The sequence below is a fragment of the Ylistrum balloti genome, unplaced genomic scaffold (assembly GCF_031769215.1).
Source record: "Ylistrum balloti isolate Yb309-2 unplaced genomic scaffold, AGI_CSIRO_Ybal_v1 Utg369798, whole genome shotgun sequence".
In the NCBI taxonomy this organism is placed as follows: Eukaryota; Metazoa; Mollusca; class Bivalvia; order Pectinida; family Pectinidae; genus Ylistrum; species Ylistrum balloti.
The window spans coordinates 551341-572877 of NW_026781977.1; the positions used below are offsets into that span (position 1 = coordinate 551341).

The following is a 21537-nucleotide window of genomic DNA, read 5'->3' on the forward strand; positions in this document are numbered from 1 at the left end:
AAATGGACATCTCTGAAACAATTTTTCGAAATGAATAACATGGTAAGCCAATATCACCGTGGTTGTAAAAATGAATCTCACTCGATTTCTTTTTTTTTATAGTAGGTTGGGACGATTAAGGTATTTCAAGAAATGGCTTGAGAGCATGGTGGACTTTTATTTTGACATAATTAAATATTCTTTTATAACATCTATTGTTATAATTATCATTAGCAGAGTCACTATGTACTGACTGCAAGGCCTCGATATCATTAGTTTTAGTAAGAGTAGGCTCCCCTGTAAGAATGATTGTCCGCTAGGTGGCCTATGCTTGTATTTTTATTCTGACCAATCAGCGCGCTTGGCTTTGGGACAAAATTCAAACGTTGAAACAAGCTGATGGCGACTGCTTACGTTTGTTTACATTTATGATACTGCACTTTGCATTGCATTTTCAACTGGAACTTGACAAAATCTCACCGATCTGAACTAGAAGAGGAAATTGTTTTTGTACCAGGGAATTGATCTGTATGACATGAGTGTCTGATTTTTGGTAAAAACGCATTTGAACATAGCCAGCAGGCAAGAACTTCGATCTCTCAACGTGTTTTCTAGGATCTAGAAAATCGTAAAAATGTTGAATTCAAGGAAGCAAAAGACCTCTCTACAGAATGCTGATGTTAAAAAAGGGAAATCTGTTGCAAAAGTGAGTCGGATTCCGATCAAGGATGCAAGAAATAGCTGCGGTGTCGTAGATGATATAACGTGTGACTTGTGATCAGTCGTATCACGCGTTCAGTATCATTTAGAATTGTAAACGTTTTTTGTCGTTCTGTTAAATTTTTAAATCAGAATTTAATACATCTGATATTGGCGAAGTATAAGATAGATTATTTGTTGTGTCGGAGTAAGAAATTACTGTAATATGATATAAATATCTATCGTTTTATTGTCATTTCCTGTGTACATGTGTTGCTTTCAACTGATTGCAAATAATGTGATGTCTGACAAACATAGCCAGGCTTGTGACCAGGTCATATTTTTCATTTCAACAATTTCACTGTATAATGTTGAAAAAGACACATTCTATTAATTTTCTCCATTTCCGGTAATTAATATGCATTTAAGACTAAGACTAATTATAAACAAAAGACGGGACAGGTCCTTGCCCTTTAACGTTATGGTTATTTGATCTATTATGCATATATCATTAGCATTATTGTTATATTTAAGTCAAATATAACAGATTTTAACAAATCATATTTCACAGAGCGGCAGTTCTTATCGTAATGTTTTATTTTTGTCAAGATTTCTAAACACTTCACTAGAATCGATGGTTTTATCTATGAGATAATGGCGAATCTTTTTTCTTCTTTATCTTAAAAAGGAGTAATTTGTTTATTTCTTTTCAATTGTAGTCTGCAGGGTTTGGATCTTTATGTTATTTGTCAATACATTTTTAGTATTTTTTGCAATCTTTTCAGATCCATCATGATGCTGTTTCACAGGCCCAGGTGGGTGGATTCAAAAGACATGTTGACAACACAAATGAAACGAACCAAAAGAGGAGAGCAGCCTTTGGAGATATTACAAATGTAAGTATGAATAAGTAGGGATTAAGAATATGGTAAAGAATGATGATCAGTCGCTAAAGCATCATTCCTATTTGGAAGATGATATTTCAGTAATGGTAGACATATTTGAAGGAAAATAATAAGGTGTACAAGTATTCCATCAAATCAATAATCAAGAGGCTGTTTTTGGGAAAGTTAATTGTAAGAATCATATTATATAAATAAATGGAATATATATATTTTTAACAGGCCTTGAATGAAAAATCACAGCAACAGAAGAAAGATTTGAAGAAATCTAAACTTCCACTGAAAGCTGTGGTGGAAACAAGCAAACCACCTCAGCCAACAAAAACAACAAAAGAATCGAAGCAAAAGATACGACAGGAGAAAAAGAGACCAAGACAATCTAAAGATGTCTTGGAACTTGATGAGAATGTTATCCAGCTGTCACAGGAGAGCCAATCACTCACCAGTTCACAAGAATCAACATCCTCAATCACCAGTTCACAAGAGTCTACAAGCTCCTCAAGTTCATTATCCTCAAGTCTTTCATCGTCCAAAGTCAGGTATGAGAATAAAATTAACATTATGGTTTGAAAAATGTAGTACAGCTGTATTAACAAAGTGATGGTCATTATCAAACAAGTGAAGATTATTTTGATATCAATTTTTTTTTATTAATTTTTCTGCATATACATAAAATTGAAAAACAATAAGCAGAAAATGATTTTTTTTTTCAAATAATAAAGTGAACAATTAAACAGTTCAGATATTGTCTTTGTTGCAGCCTTGACGATATTGTAGAAGACTTGAATGAAACATACACCAAAGAGGAAACCCTTGTTGCCCCACCAGAGGTCAGTGTTCTAGTGATTTTTAATTTCCAGAAATATTTGTCATTTCCCATTTGATTTGATCTCAAAACTTCAATTATAAGGGGAAAAGAATGATTATTTATTGATTTTAAAAAGGAACATTTTATTTAATTGAATCGGAAAAGCAATAAAAGTGCTGATACAATTGTGATTGGTTCACATTTTTAATCTGTTTAGATTGTACTAGTAGTTTATAAATGAGGTCCTATACAAGATGAATAGATCAAGTATTCCTGAAAAATGGAAGAAGAAAGAAAAATTGTATGATTCAAATGGCTGTAGACATGGCTTAAATACAACTCTACTGTTCTGCAGAGAGGTTTTAAATGGAACCTGTGATACTAGAATTTAGTATTGTACATGTCTTGTTTGTTTGTAGGGAGTGGATGATGTGGATAAGGAGAACATGACCGACATTGCTCAGGTTGCTCTCTATGCTTCCTTCATCTTTGAATACTACAAGGAGAGGGAGGTAAGACCAGTCAATAGTGTGAATTTCACAAATGGAAATAAGTGATGGGAGTGACGATGACCCGATATAACTTATCATTCAACCTCAACTGTCGGATAAGATGATAAATTTTTATCTTTCAAAGACTGTCGATTAAATAATTGATTAACTATAAATCTTTTAACTGATTATACTGATTTATATATTGTAACCAATTTTCCATCATCAATTGTGATAAATTATAAATTCTATTCAAATGATCTTTTCCAATGTCATATAAATGTACTGAATATTTTTGAAGAATATGATCTTGTTTTAAATGTGTTCTTAACACTTTAAAGAAATTGAGTGTAAATATTTGTAGAATACTGTATTGGATTTAACTTATGGTCATGAAAATTGTAAGAGCAATTTTAATGAAATGTATAACCCAGTCAAGCTTTTGTTTAGAGGAACCTTCCAAATAATTTAACTGATAATTTACTAAGAAGTAATCGAAAGAAAATTGAATCGTGGATGGAAATGACCTATTTTGGTTTAGATGTTTTACTGGAAAATTCCTTACATGAAAAACAACATCTGATATTTCAAACCTTTTTTCCATATTGCAGTTGAAATTCATGGTGCCTGCATACATGGAGAAACAGACATCCCTGACCACCAACATGCGGGCCATACTTGTTGACTGGTTAGTGGAGGTCCAAGAGAACTTTGAGCTAAACCACGAAACCCTCTACCTAGCTGTCAAGCTGGTGGATTTATACCTCACAGTCAAAAATGTGTCGAAAGAACGTCTACAATTGGTTGGGGCTGCAGCCCTCTTTATATCATGTAAATTTGATGTAAGTATTGTGTTTTTTGTGTATTAGGGATAAAAATAGTGTTGAATAAGGAGTCTAGCATTTGTGACATGAACATAAGTTTCTGATGAAAATTTAATGAGATTAAGGTGTAGTAATTGGTTGATTAATCATATTATCTGTAAACTATGATGAAACTGATAGCCTATGTTGGGTATTACTGTAACTATGGTAACAGTAGCATTTCTTTCTGTAGGAGAGATGCCCTCCCATGGTAGCTGACTTCCTGTACATCTGTGATGATGCCTACACCAAGAATGACTTCCTTGCCATGGAACGTTCTGTCCTGAAGACGATTGGCTTTGACATTGGCATGCCACTATCCTACAGATTCCTCCGTAGATATGCCAAGGTAGGTCAGGTTATTTTAATGTAACAGTTGTTGTTTTCAAATGGTATATATGTCATGATCAACATTTTCTCGTCTATGAATTAATCAAATTTTGACAAGTTTACATCAAGTTAATTTGGATGTCATGAATTTTCACAGATTGCTCTGAAAGCACAGCAAAGAGAAATCATGTTTGTTCTTAGGAATGTTTCAGCATTGTTAGATAGATACTGAGATAGTTGTGTCAGTTCACCTTGCAAGAAGTTTAATTAGTTTTGTAGTTCTGCAGAATGTAGAATGTAGAAAACTTGAACTAGCACAGAAGAGAAAATATGACATTTTCCCTACAAAGAGTGTTTTTATGCTGGTGATGGTTAAGAAAAAGTTTTTTGAATATTGAACTCTGGTGTGTTTTGTCAATTTCATTGTTGACTGAAGCCAAGTAAGTGCATATATCTTATCTTAAATGATTGAGTTTTCTTATGACATCTCTTTTGATATAGCATTGGACATTTTATAATTAAATCTGTCTCCACATGAATTTTATCCTGTTTTCTATTGAAGATCAACATATATTTCATTTGCAAGATTTGTATGATTCAGATTTGATTCTGATGACTTCTTAAAATTAATCATATACATGTTCTTCAGAAATTTCTCTTTTAACATTAAACTTGAGAAAATTCCGTTTTAAAAGTTATATACCTGTTATTTAGAAGCCTTCATTAAGGTGGTCATTATGTGAAATTCATTAATTGTTTAATTTCTTCCCACAGTGTGCCCGTGCATCCATGGAGACATTGACCTTGGCTCGGTACATTTTAGAGCTTTCTCTAATGGAGTATGACTTTCTTAAGTACCGTGAATCCGAGATGGCCTCTGCCTGTCTTTGTCTGGCCTTCAGGATGAAGAAGTGTGGTGAATGGGTAAGGAAAAAATGTTGTAATTCAAGTTAGAGAGATTGTAATAGTATTAACAGTTTTCCCACAAGTTCCTCTATATGCCTTTAATGGAACTTAAACATTAATTTGACAGGATACATTGCAAGGATAAAAAATTATAGTTGTAAAATGTTTTGGTAACTTTTATGATTTGGAAATTAGAATTCAAAATTTTTTTGTGTTAGATTTCATCCATTTTGAAACATTTTGTGATATTATTCTATGTGAAACTGTATTTTGTTTACAGAACAAAACCTTGGAGTATTACACAGGTTACCAGGATGATCAACTCCTGCCCCTGATGCAGCAACTGAACACCATGTTGGAATCTCCCTCGCGACAACTCACAACCATCAAGTCCAAATACTCTCACAGGTACAAAAAAATTTTGTATACAAGAAAAGTTGTACAAACCAGTATTTCTAAACATAGAATTATTTCCATATCAGTGTTAAAGTTAATTAAAGTCTGCTTAATTTGTATTAATGCTTGATATAGGAAAGAAACACTTCATTTCAGGAAGCATTTCATCACTGTCCATTTGATTCAGGCATTATTTTCAGTCCAGCAAATCTGAACAAATTTCAAGATTCATTGTGTTTAATGTCAAAACTTAATTTTTTCCTGCATTTAACAAGAATGAACACTTTTGAAATGTTGCTAAAGAAAGTGTTTTCTTGCTGAGAATTTGCTTGATAAAGTGACTTATTGTAAATTATTAGCACTCATACAGTTTTTTTTTCATTTCTTTCAGAGTGTTTTATGAAGTTGCAAAGCTGCCATCCCTGAAAAGTGATGAGCTGAAGAGTTGAGTGAAGACAGGTTGTGATACAGGACTTGTGATGTTTTTTGTGACTTTTATGGAGGATGATTGTATGGAGAAGAGAAAGAGAGTTGTGTAGATGACATTATGGTGGTATGTTTATGACTGAGTGGGAGTGCAAAAGTTTCTTAGTATTTAAAATCATGGTATCTATATGTTTAAGTTGAATTAAACAAAAAATCAACAGTCAGAAAGGACTACCAGGAATATGTGTTGAAAAATGTATTCATTGAAGTCATGTCTATGCATTCTGTTATGGACTTTTTTGTTGTGATATCCATTCACTGCTACCTTGGTCTCCAAAATTTGGTGTGGAGGTTACAGGCAGAATTTCACATACTTAGCATGATTACAGATTTATCTAAGTGTAATAAATCATTGAATTATGGACTTGTAAATTTTGTCAATCATGCTGTGTGAAATTTGTTGTACAGTATTGATTTCAGTAGCTCTATCTTTATCTAGATTTTCTGTATTCCTTGGTGAGATTTTGTGAATTATTACAGATCATAGTGCCACTTCAATAAATTACAATTACTTAAATTTGATTTGATTTGTTTCTTTTGAATTGTATGGCTGTTTGATTACGTTAGCTGTATTTCGTGGTTAGCATTGTGCACTAGCAGCGATGATGAATTCTTCACTATATACATTAAGTTATAGAGATAAGTGAAATCATGATTGTCCCTATAAAATTAAAAGATCAGTTTTTAGATCAGATATATTCCAATGATAACTTTTTTTTACACTTTTAATAGTCTTTTGTATACATATTTTTTATTCCTTTTCCTTGCAACAAATTTACCACTTAAAAGACTATTGCAATTTATGTAATTTAAAAATTACACAGTTTGGTTTGCTATTATTCCAACAGCTGATTAAACATGACAACATGAAAGTGTGCAGTAATGTGTCCTATGTTTTGGTATATTTCACGAAGCCTTTTTGTTAAAGCATAAATCTGCACAGATACCCTGTTGACGATTAAGCTTTGATATCATGAGAACAAGATTAAATGTATCAATGTTAAAATGGTCAAAAACCTGTAGAAATGTATGGCTTTTTGAGGAAGTTTTTAATGGATGTAAAGTGAATGACCATTGGTTATGATTTGTATACATATCTGAATATGATATTACTTAAATCATAACTTCTTATTTCCAAGGAATTTGTGCACCTAAAATACAGATTAAAACTAAATTTTGGTCCCATGTTGCTAATTGTTTTTGAAATAACAAATAATTAGAAAGAAAAATATATTGATAAATACAGCAATTTTTGAAGGAATGATAGCTTTAACATGCTTAGTAAAAAACTGGAGCAATTGCCTGTCATTAATTGGGGATGTTAGACTAGAGATGAAAATTCTTATTTTTTTCATACTTTTACAAGCCAAGTTTAATTGCAGGGAAAATTTGTTTTGAAATAAGACAAAGATGTTACTTCCATCAGTAATCTCAACCATTGTTAAGTTAAGTTTAAGAGATAAATGAACTCTAGTAACTAAATTTTGTTAGCTCTGGTAAAATAATACAAACAGATCAAGGTTAGGATGTTTTAAGTAATTTTTTTCTCGAAAGATAATGGATTTTTTTACGCACCATGAAAATTTTGGCAAGATTTCATTCTTAAAAGTAATTTTTCCATTTCACTTATGATTTTGGGCTACTTTAATAATCAATACTTCAATATCTGTTAGACATATAGTTCTGTAGATTATCTGTTTTATGGTAGTGATAGTGTTGAAGGTTTTTAAATGTGAACAGTTTTAATTCTAACTTTAGAATTATTCATTGCTGGCTTTTATATATCTATATGTTTATATGCTAATATACTTTTCCACATATCTATTTAAAACACATTAGATAATTTTATCTGTCTATAGCTTTGTTGGTGTTCAAAAGCAGATGCACAATTCTGTTGTTAAATGTTTGGGCTAATCTTAGATTGATGTAGTAATGTAAATTTCCATGATGATAGAAATGTTCCTAGTCTCAAGTTAAAGTATGACCGCAGATGTGTAAACAGACTTTGTAAATATAGAGTAGTAAATCAAACTAATGTATTAATGGAGTATGGACCAAACATCGTTAATACATGTATACTCCTGTGTATCATATCTCAACTAAAACATTATATAGGAAAGGTGATAGTGTAATTATTTGATTTACTTATCCCAATAAGTAACGCTCTCTCAATCGATTGTTAGATTCTTGAAGTCTTTAAGGATATGTGTTCCTCTGAAAAAATTTTAACCAAACAGAGTTTTGTGTCTTACATATCTCAATAGTTAGGGAACCAGTTACCTTATGGGCCTTGTGGAGATTTTTATAAAACAAAAGTGAGGTGTTATGGTTGTGAGTGCTTGTTTGAGTCGGGATAAGAGTGAATAAGTGGAAATTTGTTCAGTTACAAAGAGAATGATATATGAATAGGTGATGTCAATTTGTGTGAGGGTATGTGGTCTTGAGGGAACAATAAGTAGTGGCTGTATGAGTTAACTAGGGAGTAGGCATGAAGAGTAGGACAAGAGTAGGACGAGAAGGGAGTGCTTTCCCCTCAATAGCCAAGGTGTCAGCATTCCTAATTTGGTTTGTGGTACATTTGTAGTCAGTTTTAGTCGTGTCTCATGTCGTGGCTACTATGTATTGGCATTCTGATGTATGGATAAGGAAATGGCATCCTTTATATAAAAAAGAGTGTTCCACACTTTGGTGAGGAATTTCAAATTCTGATATCTGAAATTTTTAAATTTTGTAATTTCAGATGAAACAATTACATAGGAGATATGAGTGAGAATATAACTGGGTACATGTTTATGTTGATGTTGTTTGTGATTAAAATACATGTAATAGCTTTCACGGAGTACACATGTCACAAACTTCCTGTATGTAAAGCTATGTAAAGGAGAGAGACTTTCTAATTCCGTGTCAGTTCTTGATAAACTGTCCTTATTCTGTGTCATTCCTTCTTTTTCTTCATCTTCTTTCTTGCCTTTCTTTCATTCTTTGTTGTTACAGTCCCATTTAAATCCTGACTTAAAATTAACACACATATGCAGCAAATGAACTTTTGTGGCAACAGAGACAAGAACATTGCACAATTTCTTTAGTGTATGATATTGGTGTGTGTTAGCTGTGTCTGATTTTATACTTCCTATTCAATAACAATTAACTTGGTAAGAAAATCATGATGTTTTGCATCAGTTCAGAGTATTTAAAAAATATATGGGGTTGGAATAATGGAACATAAACTAGTACACTGTACAAGAGATTCGTTTTTCTTAAACATTTAGACATTTTTTTTTTTAGGAAATTTGTATTTAACTCTTTGATATTTCTTGATTTAAAGTGTTTTCAGTGGAATATTATAAAGAAAACAATTTAGATCAAGTTCTGTAGTGTTTTACTTGAAACATTGTTTTAAAGGAATATTATTTTCAATGTTTTATCTTGTGAAATAACTATAGTTTTACTGTCCTTTTTCTTGGCATCATTGATATGTTTTGTTTAATGAATATTTAAAATAAAATAATTTTGAACAATAAATTCTTGATTTTGACTAATGTTTGTGTGATTTTTTTTGTATATCCTTGCAGGTGGCTTCAAATGTAAGGGACTTATATATGGAGCTTGTCTGAATACTCTTGAATTATATACAAGGTCAAGGTCACAATGATAAGCAATAAGTATTTATAGTCATATCATGTACAATGATGGCAGTGTCCTTGGTCAAGAATGAACTTAACATTGAATAGAACTTTTGCAGTCTTTTCAATAGGCTAAATACAATATCATTTTCGTTGGATTGTAACTAATAGATACAATTTCATTCTAGTCAGATTATAACCAATCGGAATCCTCGGTTTGGTTTCTATTGATGACATCTTGAACAAAGTTCTTTTGATTGCAGTTGAGTAGCTAGTCTCCAAGAGGAAATTGAGAAACTTCTTACAATGATTATTGACCTTTTGACTTAACCAATCCAATGCATCTCCTTCATACAAACAACCAACGTACCACATGTTCATGATAGGCCAAAAGAAACAAGATTTGGCTGGAAAACCAAAATGTTAGTTATTCTATAAGTTAGACGTGACCTCAGTATCCAACTTCGATAGGTTACAGGCTACATTTCTTTAAACTTCAACTTAAGCAAATACTGAAAGGTGGTCTACTTAATTTGTTTTAAATGATCCATTTTTACTGCATGCTGATTGGCCAAAACAAATCTTGAAGAACTAAACATATTGCTATGTTACACAGAAACAGGCAGAATTCATGCATACAAGGTGAATATTGGTCCAAATGCCCTGTTGGGTGTCTCACAGATGAATAAATAACTTGTGCTGCAGTTTTTGACCAATCAGAATTGTGCATTGTTTGCATATAATAAAACAATTATTGACCTGTTTTCAGGTGAATATGAAGATTTATTAACCCGAGAGCATGATATCTTTCCAAAGCCTATTTACCCTCAGAAAAATGTCAGGTTGATAAATAATAAATCCCCATGTAATAACCAACCTGACCACAAGGAAAGTATCCAGTTTTGAAATCATCATACCTAATGGCCAAACATATCTTGGAAAACCATAATAAATGAAAAACAGGAAACATGTATGGTGCAAATATACATGTATTTAATCAATTGTACGTCATTTAAACATCCAGTGGACTTGCCATTTATTAACAGTAAATACATGTCTATACATGCCTACAAAAGCAGGTAAATTGATTGTAAGACCATCTTTTGTCTACTAAAGATAAAAAAAATTAATGTCATGCAAAAAAACAGTTAGCAACTCAGGACCGATGGTGACCATGCACATAGACATCCTGTGAAAACCATGAAATTAGTGGAAAAAATTTGTTTTAATTTCAGAAAATAGTTATGGCACATTCGGTATTACTGACTTTGAAATAAAAAATGTGATCACAAATATATTATACATTCATATGTTTGAATTCCATGCTGTGAAAAAAGAATACAAAACTAAAGTATTGATTAGATACTATGGTTCATTAAATGTACATCTCCAGAACAGACTAATGGTTGGTTGGTTGACACACCCCATTTTTGGCACCCTGTCATTCTGTTTTTCTCCTATCTATTGTAATCATATTAGAAATCACAAATTACTTACTTATCTTGAAATACAAAAAAAGTGAGCTGGAGCTCACACCATAGATACAGTCTCCAATCCCTGATCTATATTAAATCTGTTCAGGGAGCCATGAGATATCATTTACACAAATATTTTCAAAAGTGGTCAATGATGACAGTTGACAATTACAGTTGATTGATGACCACAAAAATCTGATTAAGTTTAGAATCTGATCGTGTGATGCTAAGTTGTAAACATGTACTAACTCTGTCAAGGTGCTCATGAGATATCTTGTACACAATATTTGTATATACAGACAGATGCACAAAGTGATTCTATATATTCCCCTAAACCCTCCTACCTGTTAACTAAATAGGGTGTGTAATATTTTAGCTGTTCTAACTCAGAATGTCAATCATTTAATGAATTACAGACTGTATTTTTAAACCTTTGACATAAAAGTTATCTGAAAAGCGTTTCACATTTTCAATATTAATATAAAAGTAACACAATGCTTAACATATAGCATAACAAGCAATACTATTGCAGGGATACCAAAAATGTTTTCTAATCAAAGAGAAAAAACTTCAAGAACGATAAATTTTACACAAAGTTACAAGAAATGAGAAAGGAATCTTAAAAAACAGAGGAAATCAAGTTCTAATTTTGTAACATTCAGAACATAACCATGATTTCAGATTTTGTCCCAAAACTTACAAACACTGATATAACTTGAGATTATAACAAGTAACATATATTATCATATACAAAATGTACATAAAAAGTGGAAAAATAGCACTCATTTGTTTCGCATTTCCATAATGGCATCTATTTACACAATATAATTTTTTTTACCATTATACAAAATAAAAAAGACGTTTTCAAGAGACCTGATCTCATGTGACTTAAAATATTACAGCAACTTACAATAATATCTTGAAATATCATCACAATATTGTTAACTGAGGAAGTAATTACCACATTTACACTGAAATAAGCCCAGGGACCAGAATCAGGGGATGGGCTTATTATAGGACAAAGAAATAACATCATTCTACTGAGCATCAAACAGAAATGGGTTGCTAGTACATCACCATGGCATTTGAAGTCAGTCAGTGGGTTTAATACAGGACTATAATTAGAATTATTTGGTTTACTCTGCAGACAATCAAAAAGGTATGTGGGCTAATTAACATACCCCGGCTTATTACTAGAAAAGTATGGCCATCGACAGTCAGCTCCAATTAAGATAAATAAGTGACTTGGTCCTCTATCATACACATTAGCACACGATTGTAAACAATCCAGAAGTCTATGTCATAACAATAAACATAAATGTGATAAAACGTCTGGTAATAAGCCCATCCATCATATAACTGACCATTAAATTACAGGTGAATGTTTATTCATTGTCTCAAAATAATGTCATCCGCTAACTTTGAGTAAGTGATGAGTAATTCCCTGGTCTTATTGCAAGAAAGATACGATATATACATGTTCCTAAAACTTGATCACAAACAAGTTGTAATTACAGATAGGATTGTGTATCATAGAAGAAAATAAAAGAAGTATTTTGAATAAGACTCTAAAAGCCACTTTAAACTTCAGATTTCAATTATTTTGAGAGACACTAAAAACACAAATTTCAAAATATCACATGTTTTTATTTCTTCATAATATTATCCACATTATATTTGTATTAATTAACAGTGTATAACATATTAGTATCAATCATATACAGAAGACAAAACACAATGTCATGTTATAGTATCTGGTTTCAGTTTCATTACAATGTTTCATTTTTTTTTACCGTAAAATCCAATATTTTGCATGGGGCTGAAATTTTGTGATTTTCCAAAAATATACATTTTTGTTAGCACTTGATTTTGTGTGAAATCTTGCTCACGAAATCCACTAGTACTATCATCCATGTTCGTTTATTATTTTGTAGATATAAATTCGTGAGTAAGAGTACCCAAAAAATCCAATGAAAATAAATCCCTCACAAAAATAAGTGATTTTACAGTAACTTTAATTTAACCATAGAGACAACATTGCATATGGTAAAGATCACCTCAAACCAAACACAATTTGTAAAATTGTGCCTGTTTCTAGAATCATTTCAGAATAGATTCTTTTTTCACAAGTTTACATTCTATAAATACAATACCTTCGTCATTCAATTGTCAATACATCTCTTAATGATGATACAATTCATTTGTAAAATCTTTTATTATCTACATCATTGCAAAAAGTTTGTATAAATGCAATTTATTAAAAAGTAAACTATTACACAAATTTTCAATAATGTTTCAGTCACAAAAGCTCTCTTAGATTTTTCAAATAAAGATATAATGTATTTACATACCACATCAGACAAGCAAACCCATCCAGTGTGTAAATACAAGGCCCACTGAGTAACCTTATGTCAATCCTAACAAGGCTCCAATAAGTAACTATACAAGGGCCCAACAAGGTTCCACTGAGTAACAATTTCATCTAGTCGCATGAGTATAACCTTACATAATCTATTGCAAAATTAATGATCCACAGTGCCTCATACAACAAAGATCCACTTAGTAACTGTATTGTCAACCTTGAGTGGTTTCACTAAGTAATCATACTGTTGATCATGGTAAAGTTTCACTGCATAACCATATTGTCAATTGCAGTAAGGTTTCACTAAACCATATTGTCAATCATGATAACTTATTAACAATATTGTCAATTGTAGTAATGTTTCGCTAAATAACCATATTGTCAATCATAGTAAGATTCCACTTATTAACCTTCTTGTCTTGCTGTAATGTTTCACTGAATCACCATATTGTCAATCGTGGTAAAGTTTAACTGAGTAACCATACTGTTTATCGCAATGAAGTTGCACTAAGTAACCCTATTGCCATACCTATCAATGTTCCACTGAGAATCCTTATGTACAATTTGGCAACATAATGCTCCAGTTAGTAACCTTAATGTCCAGGTGAACAAGCTTCCAAAACGTTTGTCCCAACATTTCTATCAAGCTTCCAATAAGCAACTATACTATAGTGCTTACCAAACAAAGGGCTTCTGAATAAACCATTAATATTCTACCATGCAATTTTACTGTCAGCCGTCAGAAATCATAAAAATGGAAACCATTTTGTACAAACCAATTCTAATACAAGTCTACAGACCAAATACCTGACACAGGGATTCCAATGAGAAATTGTACTGGGAAATATCATAAGCATTTTAATGAGAATCTATAATTTTAAGACACACAGGTTTTTTTCTCTCTCTTGAAAACCATACTGCCAGGGTATATAAAGTTACTTTATTGTCTAAAATATAACAAAGGATCATTTTCTTGATGGTTCCAATTTTTTAAATTTGCTAAAAGTTTGCAGCAGGAAGGATTATTGTTCAAAAAATGTCATGAAATTGCTTAGGAATCTTACTATTGATACAATTTTCAATGTATCTCCCTATACTGATATGTTTCAAGTTGAAAAAAAAACCTGAGAAAAAAGTCTGCAGTCTATACTAAATGTAGTAAGGTCCAAAAAAAAACTGTATTTAAAGGACTTGCATGGTCCAGTTAAGAGAGCATTGTACATGAGTTTGTTACTGGTAGAAATTCTGATGAGAGTTTCCATGAGAACTGGCTATAAATATCAAGACTGGAATTCACTGCGTCCTTTTTCATGTCTTCACCTTGCAGTAATTGGATGATGGTTGGATTCCATTCTTTCCAATTTCTCAAAATGCTTTTTAGCATTTTTGATGTTAATCAATGTTGCTGCTGAAGCTGTAACAGAAAAAGCGAAACATGATTTTTTTTCTGATGAATTGATTTTTCAATATTTAAGTACGCTAATTGTAAAAGCAAGACTGCTGTCCATGTAAGATTAAAAAACCTGGGGTTTGATTCCCAACACAGATGTGAAAAGGTATTGGATAACCTCCCAATCACAATCTGGCTTTTTATCACAGTAAGACTCCTCAAACTTCCATTTTGGCAAACAAAATTGATTAATATAAGTTGGAAAAACCTGTTTCAAATTGTTGTAAAATAAAGGTTAGTTCTTCTAATTCTAATATCTTTTTTTTTTTACAGATGGTTCAAATTTTAAGGCAACACATGTATTACTGTAACAATTACATATGCAGAAGTTCTTACTGGAGAGACAGAGTACAACATAATGAAATAATCTACTGTGAAGTAAAGCAGAAGATTTTCTACTGAGAAGCCTAAGGACAATCTCAGTGATCACATTCAAAAGGATCATTATTACCAACTTCATCTCATTGTTACACCTCTACAGTGAAGTTTTAATGAGTACATGCTTTTTTATATGAAACCTCCTAGCAGTCTAGGTGTACACAAAGTATGTGATAAAGATACGTGTTTTTATTTCCTTATTTAATGCTCTTGATAGTGGATGAGGTATTGTTTATAAGATATGTTCAACCCAACAGGATACTGCAAATGTATAGATTTTAGAGGTGATCTTATTTTAGAGATTTCGCATTGAAAGTATTGCATTAAAATAATATTTTGCTAATTGCACTTTCTTTATACTGCTTATAAAGTACTTACTATGGATATACAAATTTATCGTTGCACTTATTTGCCAAAATATGATAATGCTAAAGTCTGACTGTACCAAATGAAGTATGTTTACAGTATTATCAATAAAAACTATTTGTTTATCTTGTTTTACAGATCAATAGAGACTTACGTATGGATCCATCTGACATTACAACCATGACATAGGTGTTCGAGGTGAAGCCCTCAATGAAGGCGGAGAAGGTCGAATTGTGCACTTCCATGCTTTGGAAATTTGCTGCAAGTTTACTACAACTTAGCTTGAACTGTTTTATGATATTACTGATCTTCTCAAATCGATGGACATCCTTGTGCTGTTTTCGTTCGCAATGAGAGATCACCTGCAACAAATCAACCATAAATACATACCAGGTAATATTCATCTTGTTTACCATCACATCATTATCCCTGAATACTTCCTTGGTGTAAATTGTAGAGGTAGCGAGTCAGTGATGTGACTTTAACACCAAGTTAAGCATGATCTGTAGCTGATGGCAGAGGGCAGAATCATGGGTTATCATGTAAGAGACCCTCATATGTCTCCTGTTGGGTCATTTAAAAGATTTTACCAAATTGTTTTACACCTCATGTCAATGTGCCACATTCTTCTAAAATGCATTCAGCATTTATTTTTAAATTTCAATTCATGATTATTCCAATATATACAAGAAGAGGCAAATGCAGAGTATTTGGTTAACCTCAGCCTTAGTAACAAATTCACTAGTTTAGAAATATGTTATACAGAGATTTGAAGATTGAAAATCATTCCTATCCCTTCACCTGATTAAGTCATGCTGAAGATGCCATCAGTACACAACTATATTTCAGATTTTAACCAAATACATTGTACAGGAAACAGATCACAACATAGAGCTGCATATAACTACCTGCCTAACTGACACATTCCATAAATTCACTGATGAGATTTGCTCTCATACTTAATCAAAATAATAGGTAAATATTCAAAAGTAAATGTAAACTTATGGAATTAATCTATAGATCTGAATTGTATTTGGCTTACAATTACTGGCTGTTGGACGATTATAAACAAAAGATGTCAGGGTATATGAACTATACACAATATTTACCAGAAATGTGGCCTTTTCAAATAGCAGAACCTCATCTGCCTCTATGATGTTGGCAAAATTTGCCAAGTTGCTTTCAATCTGTTGTACATTTGGGATGAGCTGGTAGACAATATTTGACCATGCCTGTTGGAAGAAAATCAACAACAATATACTACAATATCATCCTATTAGTTAGTCATCCTACATATTAAATTCTGCATTTTGATGAGGATTTTCACACTAAGATCTCTGTATTTAAATAGTTGAAGGGAACAGCTGTTTAGTAAACATGTTTATATAATAATTTTTCATTTTTTCCTCCTAAATGCAACTTTGGGTATCTGAGTCAATTCAGTCCATGTACAGGAAACATGTGTCCAATGGCCAAAATGAAAACTTTTTGACAATTTTGCCAAAATATCTTGACATTTCACAGACAAAATAACTAAAATTATCAGTCATTGGTATGTCAAACCCTACTAACCCAGATACCATGGCATTGACTGATAGAGGAGTTGTCTTGTAGTAACAATCAATACAGAATCAGATAATAACAAACACAAAATATGCATTTGTACAATTGTTAAATTTTCCACTACTGATAATGTTGAAGATAAGACAAACACTGAATCCTTTGACAGAGTGAAAGGGATATAAAATTTACCTTGTAGAGTGTTTCATCCCAGATGCTTGTTGCAAAACATGTACAGTCCAATGGCTTAGACAGGCGCTTGAGATCTTCCTCCCTCTCTCGAAATATCTACAGATACAATTAGAATAAGATTTCATCTCAAAGTATGCCCTACTATTTACCTTCTATAGCAATAAAGTAAATATATATAATTCTCAGGTATTATAACAATTAGTGTATATCATCTTGTCTGTGTCTCCTCAGATCACCAAACATCCTTCAGTGTTTTAGTTGTGACCTTGAGCAAGACTGTCAAAATTGCTCTGTAAAATATGTGGTAGACCTTCAACATAATGTTCAGTGAGGTAGCACTAGTGGCTACAGGAGAATTCGGCCTTAAATTGACCTGACCTGGTCAATTCAAAGGGCAATAAACCCAACAAATGAACAACAAAAATGCTAACCATTATATATGATTATCAATATCTATTTCAGACATGGAAAGTTGATTTATGTGAATTTCATATATGCACATACCAGTACAAATATGTACATTCAGAAAATCAAGATGTTAATATCCAAATTCTGGTGAATGTTGTATTGTAGATCTTGGCAAACTTTACATTCTATCATGAAAAGATGTTGAATATTGCATTTACATATTAAACCACTGCGAACAATAGAAAACATCAATTTCCACTGATATAAACTGCCTTACACTAGCAGTAGACTTACTCAAGTCCTTGAACTGTTTAATAATATCTGAACAAAATAATTGCATTCCAACAAATGATTTCTCTCAAATAATATATCTCAAGAAAAATGACATACCCGGTATATGTTGTTCATATACTTTTCAAACAAATATATACTATGTATATGTATGTTATAAACTATCCATGATACTGGAGCATTTCATTGTACTCGTATTAGTTTTAGACTTACAAAGTCTCGCTGATCATCTTGAACAAGGTCCATTTTGTGTACCAGACAGAAGACCTTAGAGTCAGGAGAATTCTGGAGGATGGCCTCAAGGCAGGACTGGTAATAATGCATATCCTTCTCAAGCTCTCGACTCTCTACATCAAAAACGTAGATTAGTACCTCTACATTACGAAATATGTTGTCACGCTGGCTTGCAAAGTAGCTTTCCATAAATGCCTCTTGACTGAAAACATACAAAAAAGAAAATCATGTTTAGAGAACAAAACTTCCATGACAAACGGGAAATTAAAGTAGGAAAACAATTGCCCAAACTTAACTCATACATAAAAATGTTAATTTTTTTCTTAGTCTTAAATCATCCTTACATATACTGAAATTTACTTTACAGCTTTAGCACAATACGATCACCTTACATTTTTCCCCTACAGTACAAAAGGGCAAAAGTAGACAGTATTGTAAACGTGAAAATTTCCCTGAAAAGTCATTTCTGGATTACGTAACTATATATGTTAACATTGAAACTATTACTACCACTGGTATATTTATACAGCAATAACCCTAAGCCTGGTATGATTTATTACAGGTTAAGTATGGTAATTATCAGTACAAAAAAAGATCTAGTTGTTCTGAGACATCCCATAAAACTGGAGATACATACCCTCCACAATCCCAGAGATTTAGAACAAGATTTCCAAGAAAACGGACATGAGAATGTTCCACATCAACTGTAAAGAACAAAATAACATGCATTAATTTTATTAAGCTTAGAAAAATCAGGTTCAGCCCCTAATGAGATTGTGATCTTTTGTCTTCCAGGCTCAGTAAATCATAACTTCCCTCCTCCCTACTTTCTGGAAAGTATCAAAATTTCTTTCTCAAATTGGAACTATTCAGGTATTCTTAAGATCATTACAGAAGTCTTATATACAAACATATTCATATTGTGTATCAGAAATTTAAAGAAACCATATTTATATACAATGTACATTATCCCTAAATTTTTGACATAAATATAAGAACTGAAAGGCAACAGTTTCCTTCAATCTATTCTTAAAGGGACTAAATGGTTATATTTCGTTATTTTTTTGGTGCGTTTCAATTTGGGCAATCACTGTAATAAGTAGAATTAGACTCTTCACAAAATTAAAGCACTTTTTGAGAAAAATTGTTATAGATAATCAGCTTCAAACTAATGCTGGCTGACACTCACTGTGGTGTCTGCCACCATTCACTGTTTTGATCAGAGATAATCAAGTTTATCATGTGACCTTTCAGAACCTTGTTTTAATCTGCCACTTTGTTATGATTTGAAAATTTCCCCACATCATGCTCCTATTTCATTTTGTTTTTTTAGCATTTAAAAAAAAACGGTTAAGCAAATTTTAAATTTACTCATTAACAGAAAGCTCACAACTTTTTACTGATACCTAAATGTTATGATGTTTTTTATCAGTTATAAAAATGAAAATCTTCCATTTAGTCCCTTTAAAGATGAGCTAATATTATATTTAAATATTTCAATCCTTAAAGGTTGATATGATCCAAATATGATATACTGATTTGACCATACTAAATGAATGATAATTTAATATTGGTAAGTTTTCATTTTGAGTTCAGACTTACTTGTAGCTCCCAGTCTGCGAGTATCTCTGGCTATGTAGTTGGCAAAGATGATGGATCTCATGCTGGTCTTTCCAGACCCACTCTTTCCCATGAGTAACACCTGTAAGAATTGACAGGTGCTTGTTCAATCTTCAACTCTAAATTTTGAAAACCATTCTATATAAATAATGAATTTGAAGCTCTTCCTGACATCTGAAGTAAACTGTTAAAATAACGGTAACCTAGTCAAAAAAGTGCAGCTAAACAAGACTATCCACAATGTGTCAGTGTATGGTGGAAATATTTTGTGATCTGGCACAGAAAACTGGAAGTTAATATTTGGTGTTTGATATAAAGCTGGAAATTTTAGTTTAGCATTCATTGGTGATTTGATTAACAGATTTTAGATTTTACACTTTCATAAATTATGATGTTGAAATTTTGAAAATATTTTTTCAATATTTCCACAGGTATATGAAAGGTGGATGTCTCTAAATGCTGTGTTTGACTATCTGAGTAGATGATCATGAATACATCTTGTTTGCATCAAGCATTACTTGCGAGAAATCATTTGTATAATGAAAGAAACAAAGCTATTATGAATTGTGTAAAAGAAATACATTGGTGTTGTTTGTAACTATAGTGTTAAATGCAGTATCTGTCACTCCGATGACAGACCATGCTTCTTTAGTTCAGTTGGTAGAGCAATGGATTATTACACTAGAATATCTAGTTTGATTCCTGTCAAGTGGTTCAGCAGGAATGTGTTTTTACTTATTCTGTCTCAACATTTTTCCTAGTGTTTATAATAAATATTGCTTCTGTCATTGTTTTTGTTCCAAAATTGTTTCCATAAAGTTATTATAAGATAGCCAATATAAAGTAGCTTAAACTAGAGTTTAGGTGACTTTCAAAAACCTGCATTTTGACCCGTTGAATTGACAAAGGAGCCTTAAAAAATGATACAGATTTACTCTATATCATGTTCGATTTGAGTCACTGGCTCTTCAATTTTTTAGGGCCCCAGGGGAAATCCTTGCTTAAAGTTACAAAATAAGTAACTCATAATTTGCAAGCGATTGGAAAATGTCATTTTGAGTGTTCTTTCTAAAATGTTCTTAATCACTTAAAAGTACATCAATATGTAAAATTCAGAGGATTTCTTATATACTCCGAGATGAAAGCCATCTTAGATGCGTTCCAGTGCATCTCGAACCCAAGATGGGGTTACACTAGCAGTCAGTACTGTAATTGGAGTCGATAATCTTTCGTAATGAATATCAATATATGGAAAACCTCTTCGAGTGATTATTCCAATATACCTTTTTCTTCATCTTGAGTTTTTCTTCGTGCTTACTGAACGAAACTTGTCACTGAAGTTTCATCGTCTTGCATCACATGATTACGATAACGGATAGAAAAAGTCCAAGGGTTTCCGGCAATGAGACAAATGTAGATGAATGTTTGACTATCAAGAAATTTCGCAAAACAAAATCTAAGCGCATTACAGACCGAGAGCGTGTATTCCGAATATATTTTGGGCAGTTCTAATGTAAGGAATAAATTTATACATAACTGAGCTAAAGATCGTATTACTTTGGTAAAACGAGAAAATTGCTTGCTGCTTTAAAAGACTGTTTAGCTTTGATTTGATTAACTTTCCTCCTGATTTTCTCCCTAAACAGTGTACGTGTACATTTTGTTAAAAAGTAAATATTTCAAAATTCTTTTGCGCGATTAAGGATGGTAAAACAGAG

The 21537-nt window shown here is 32.1% G+C and overlaps 2 protein-coding genes across 2 annotated transcripts; one reads left to right on the forward strand and one right to left on the reverse strand.

The window, feature by feature from the left end:
- The first annotated feature begins 613 nt into the window (after positions 1-613).
- Positions 614-6516, forward strand: LOC132544461 (G2/mitotic-specific cyclin-B3-like). The gene is made up of 10 exons (XM_060208057.1): positions 614-685; positions 1464-1574; positions 1803-2119; positions 2341-2410; positions 2808-2900; positions 3491-3721; positions 3936-4091; positions 4847-4996; positions 5259-5386; positions 5766-6516. The coding sequence occupies exons 1-10, from the start codon at positions 614-616 to the stop codon at positions 5821-5823; spliced, it is 1386 nt and encodes a 461-aa protein (XP_060064040.1). The 3' UTR covers positions 5824-6516.
- A 3938-nt stretch (positions 6517-10454) lies between these two features.
- LOC132544426 (ras-related GTP-binding protein A) lies at positions 10455-21190 on the reverse strand. The gene is made up of 8 exons (XM_060208022.1): positions 21103-21190; positions 19802-19901; positions 18837-18903; positions 18179-18401; positions 17267-17362; positions 16624-16746; positions 15669-15876; positions 10455-14734 (listed from the first exon to the last, which is right to left on the reverse strand). Exons 1-8 carry the CDS (start codon positions 21112-21114, stop codon positions 14637-14639), a joined length of 927 nt encoding a protein of 308 aa, XP_060064005.1. The 5' UTR covers positions 21115-21190; the 3' UTR covers positions 10455-14636.
- Between the last annotated feature and the right edge of the window lie 347 nt (positions 21191-21537).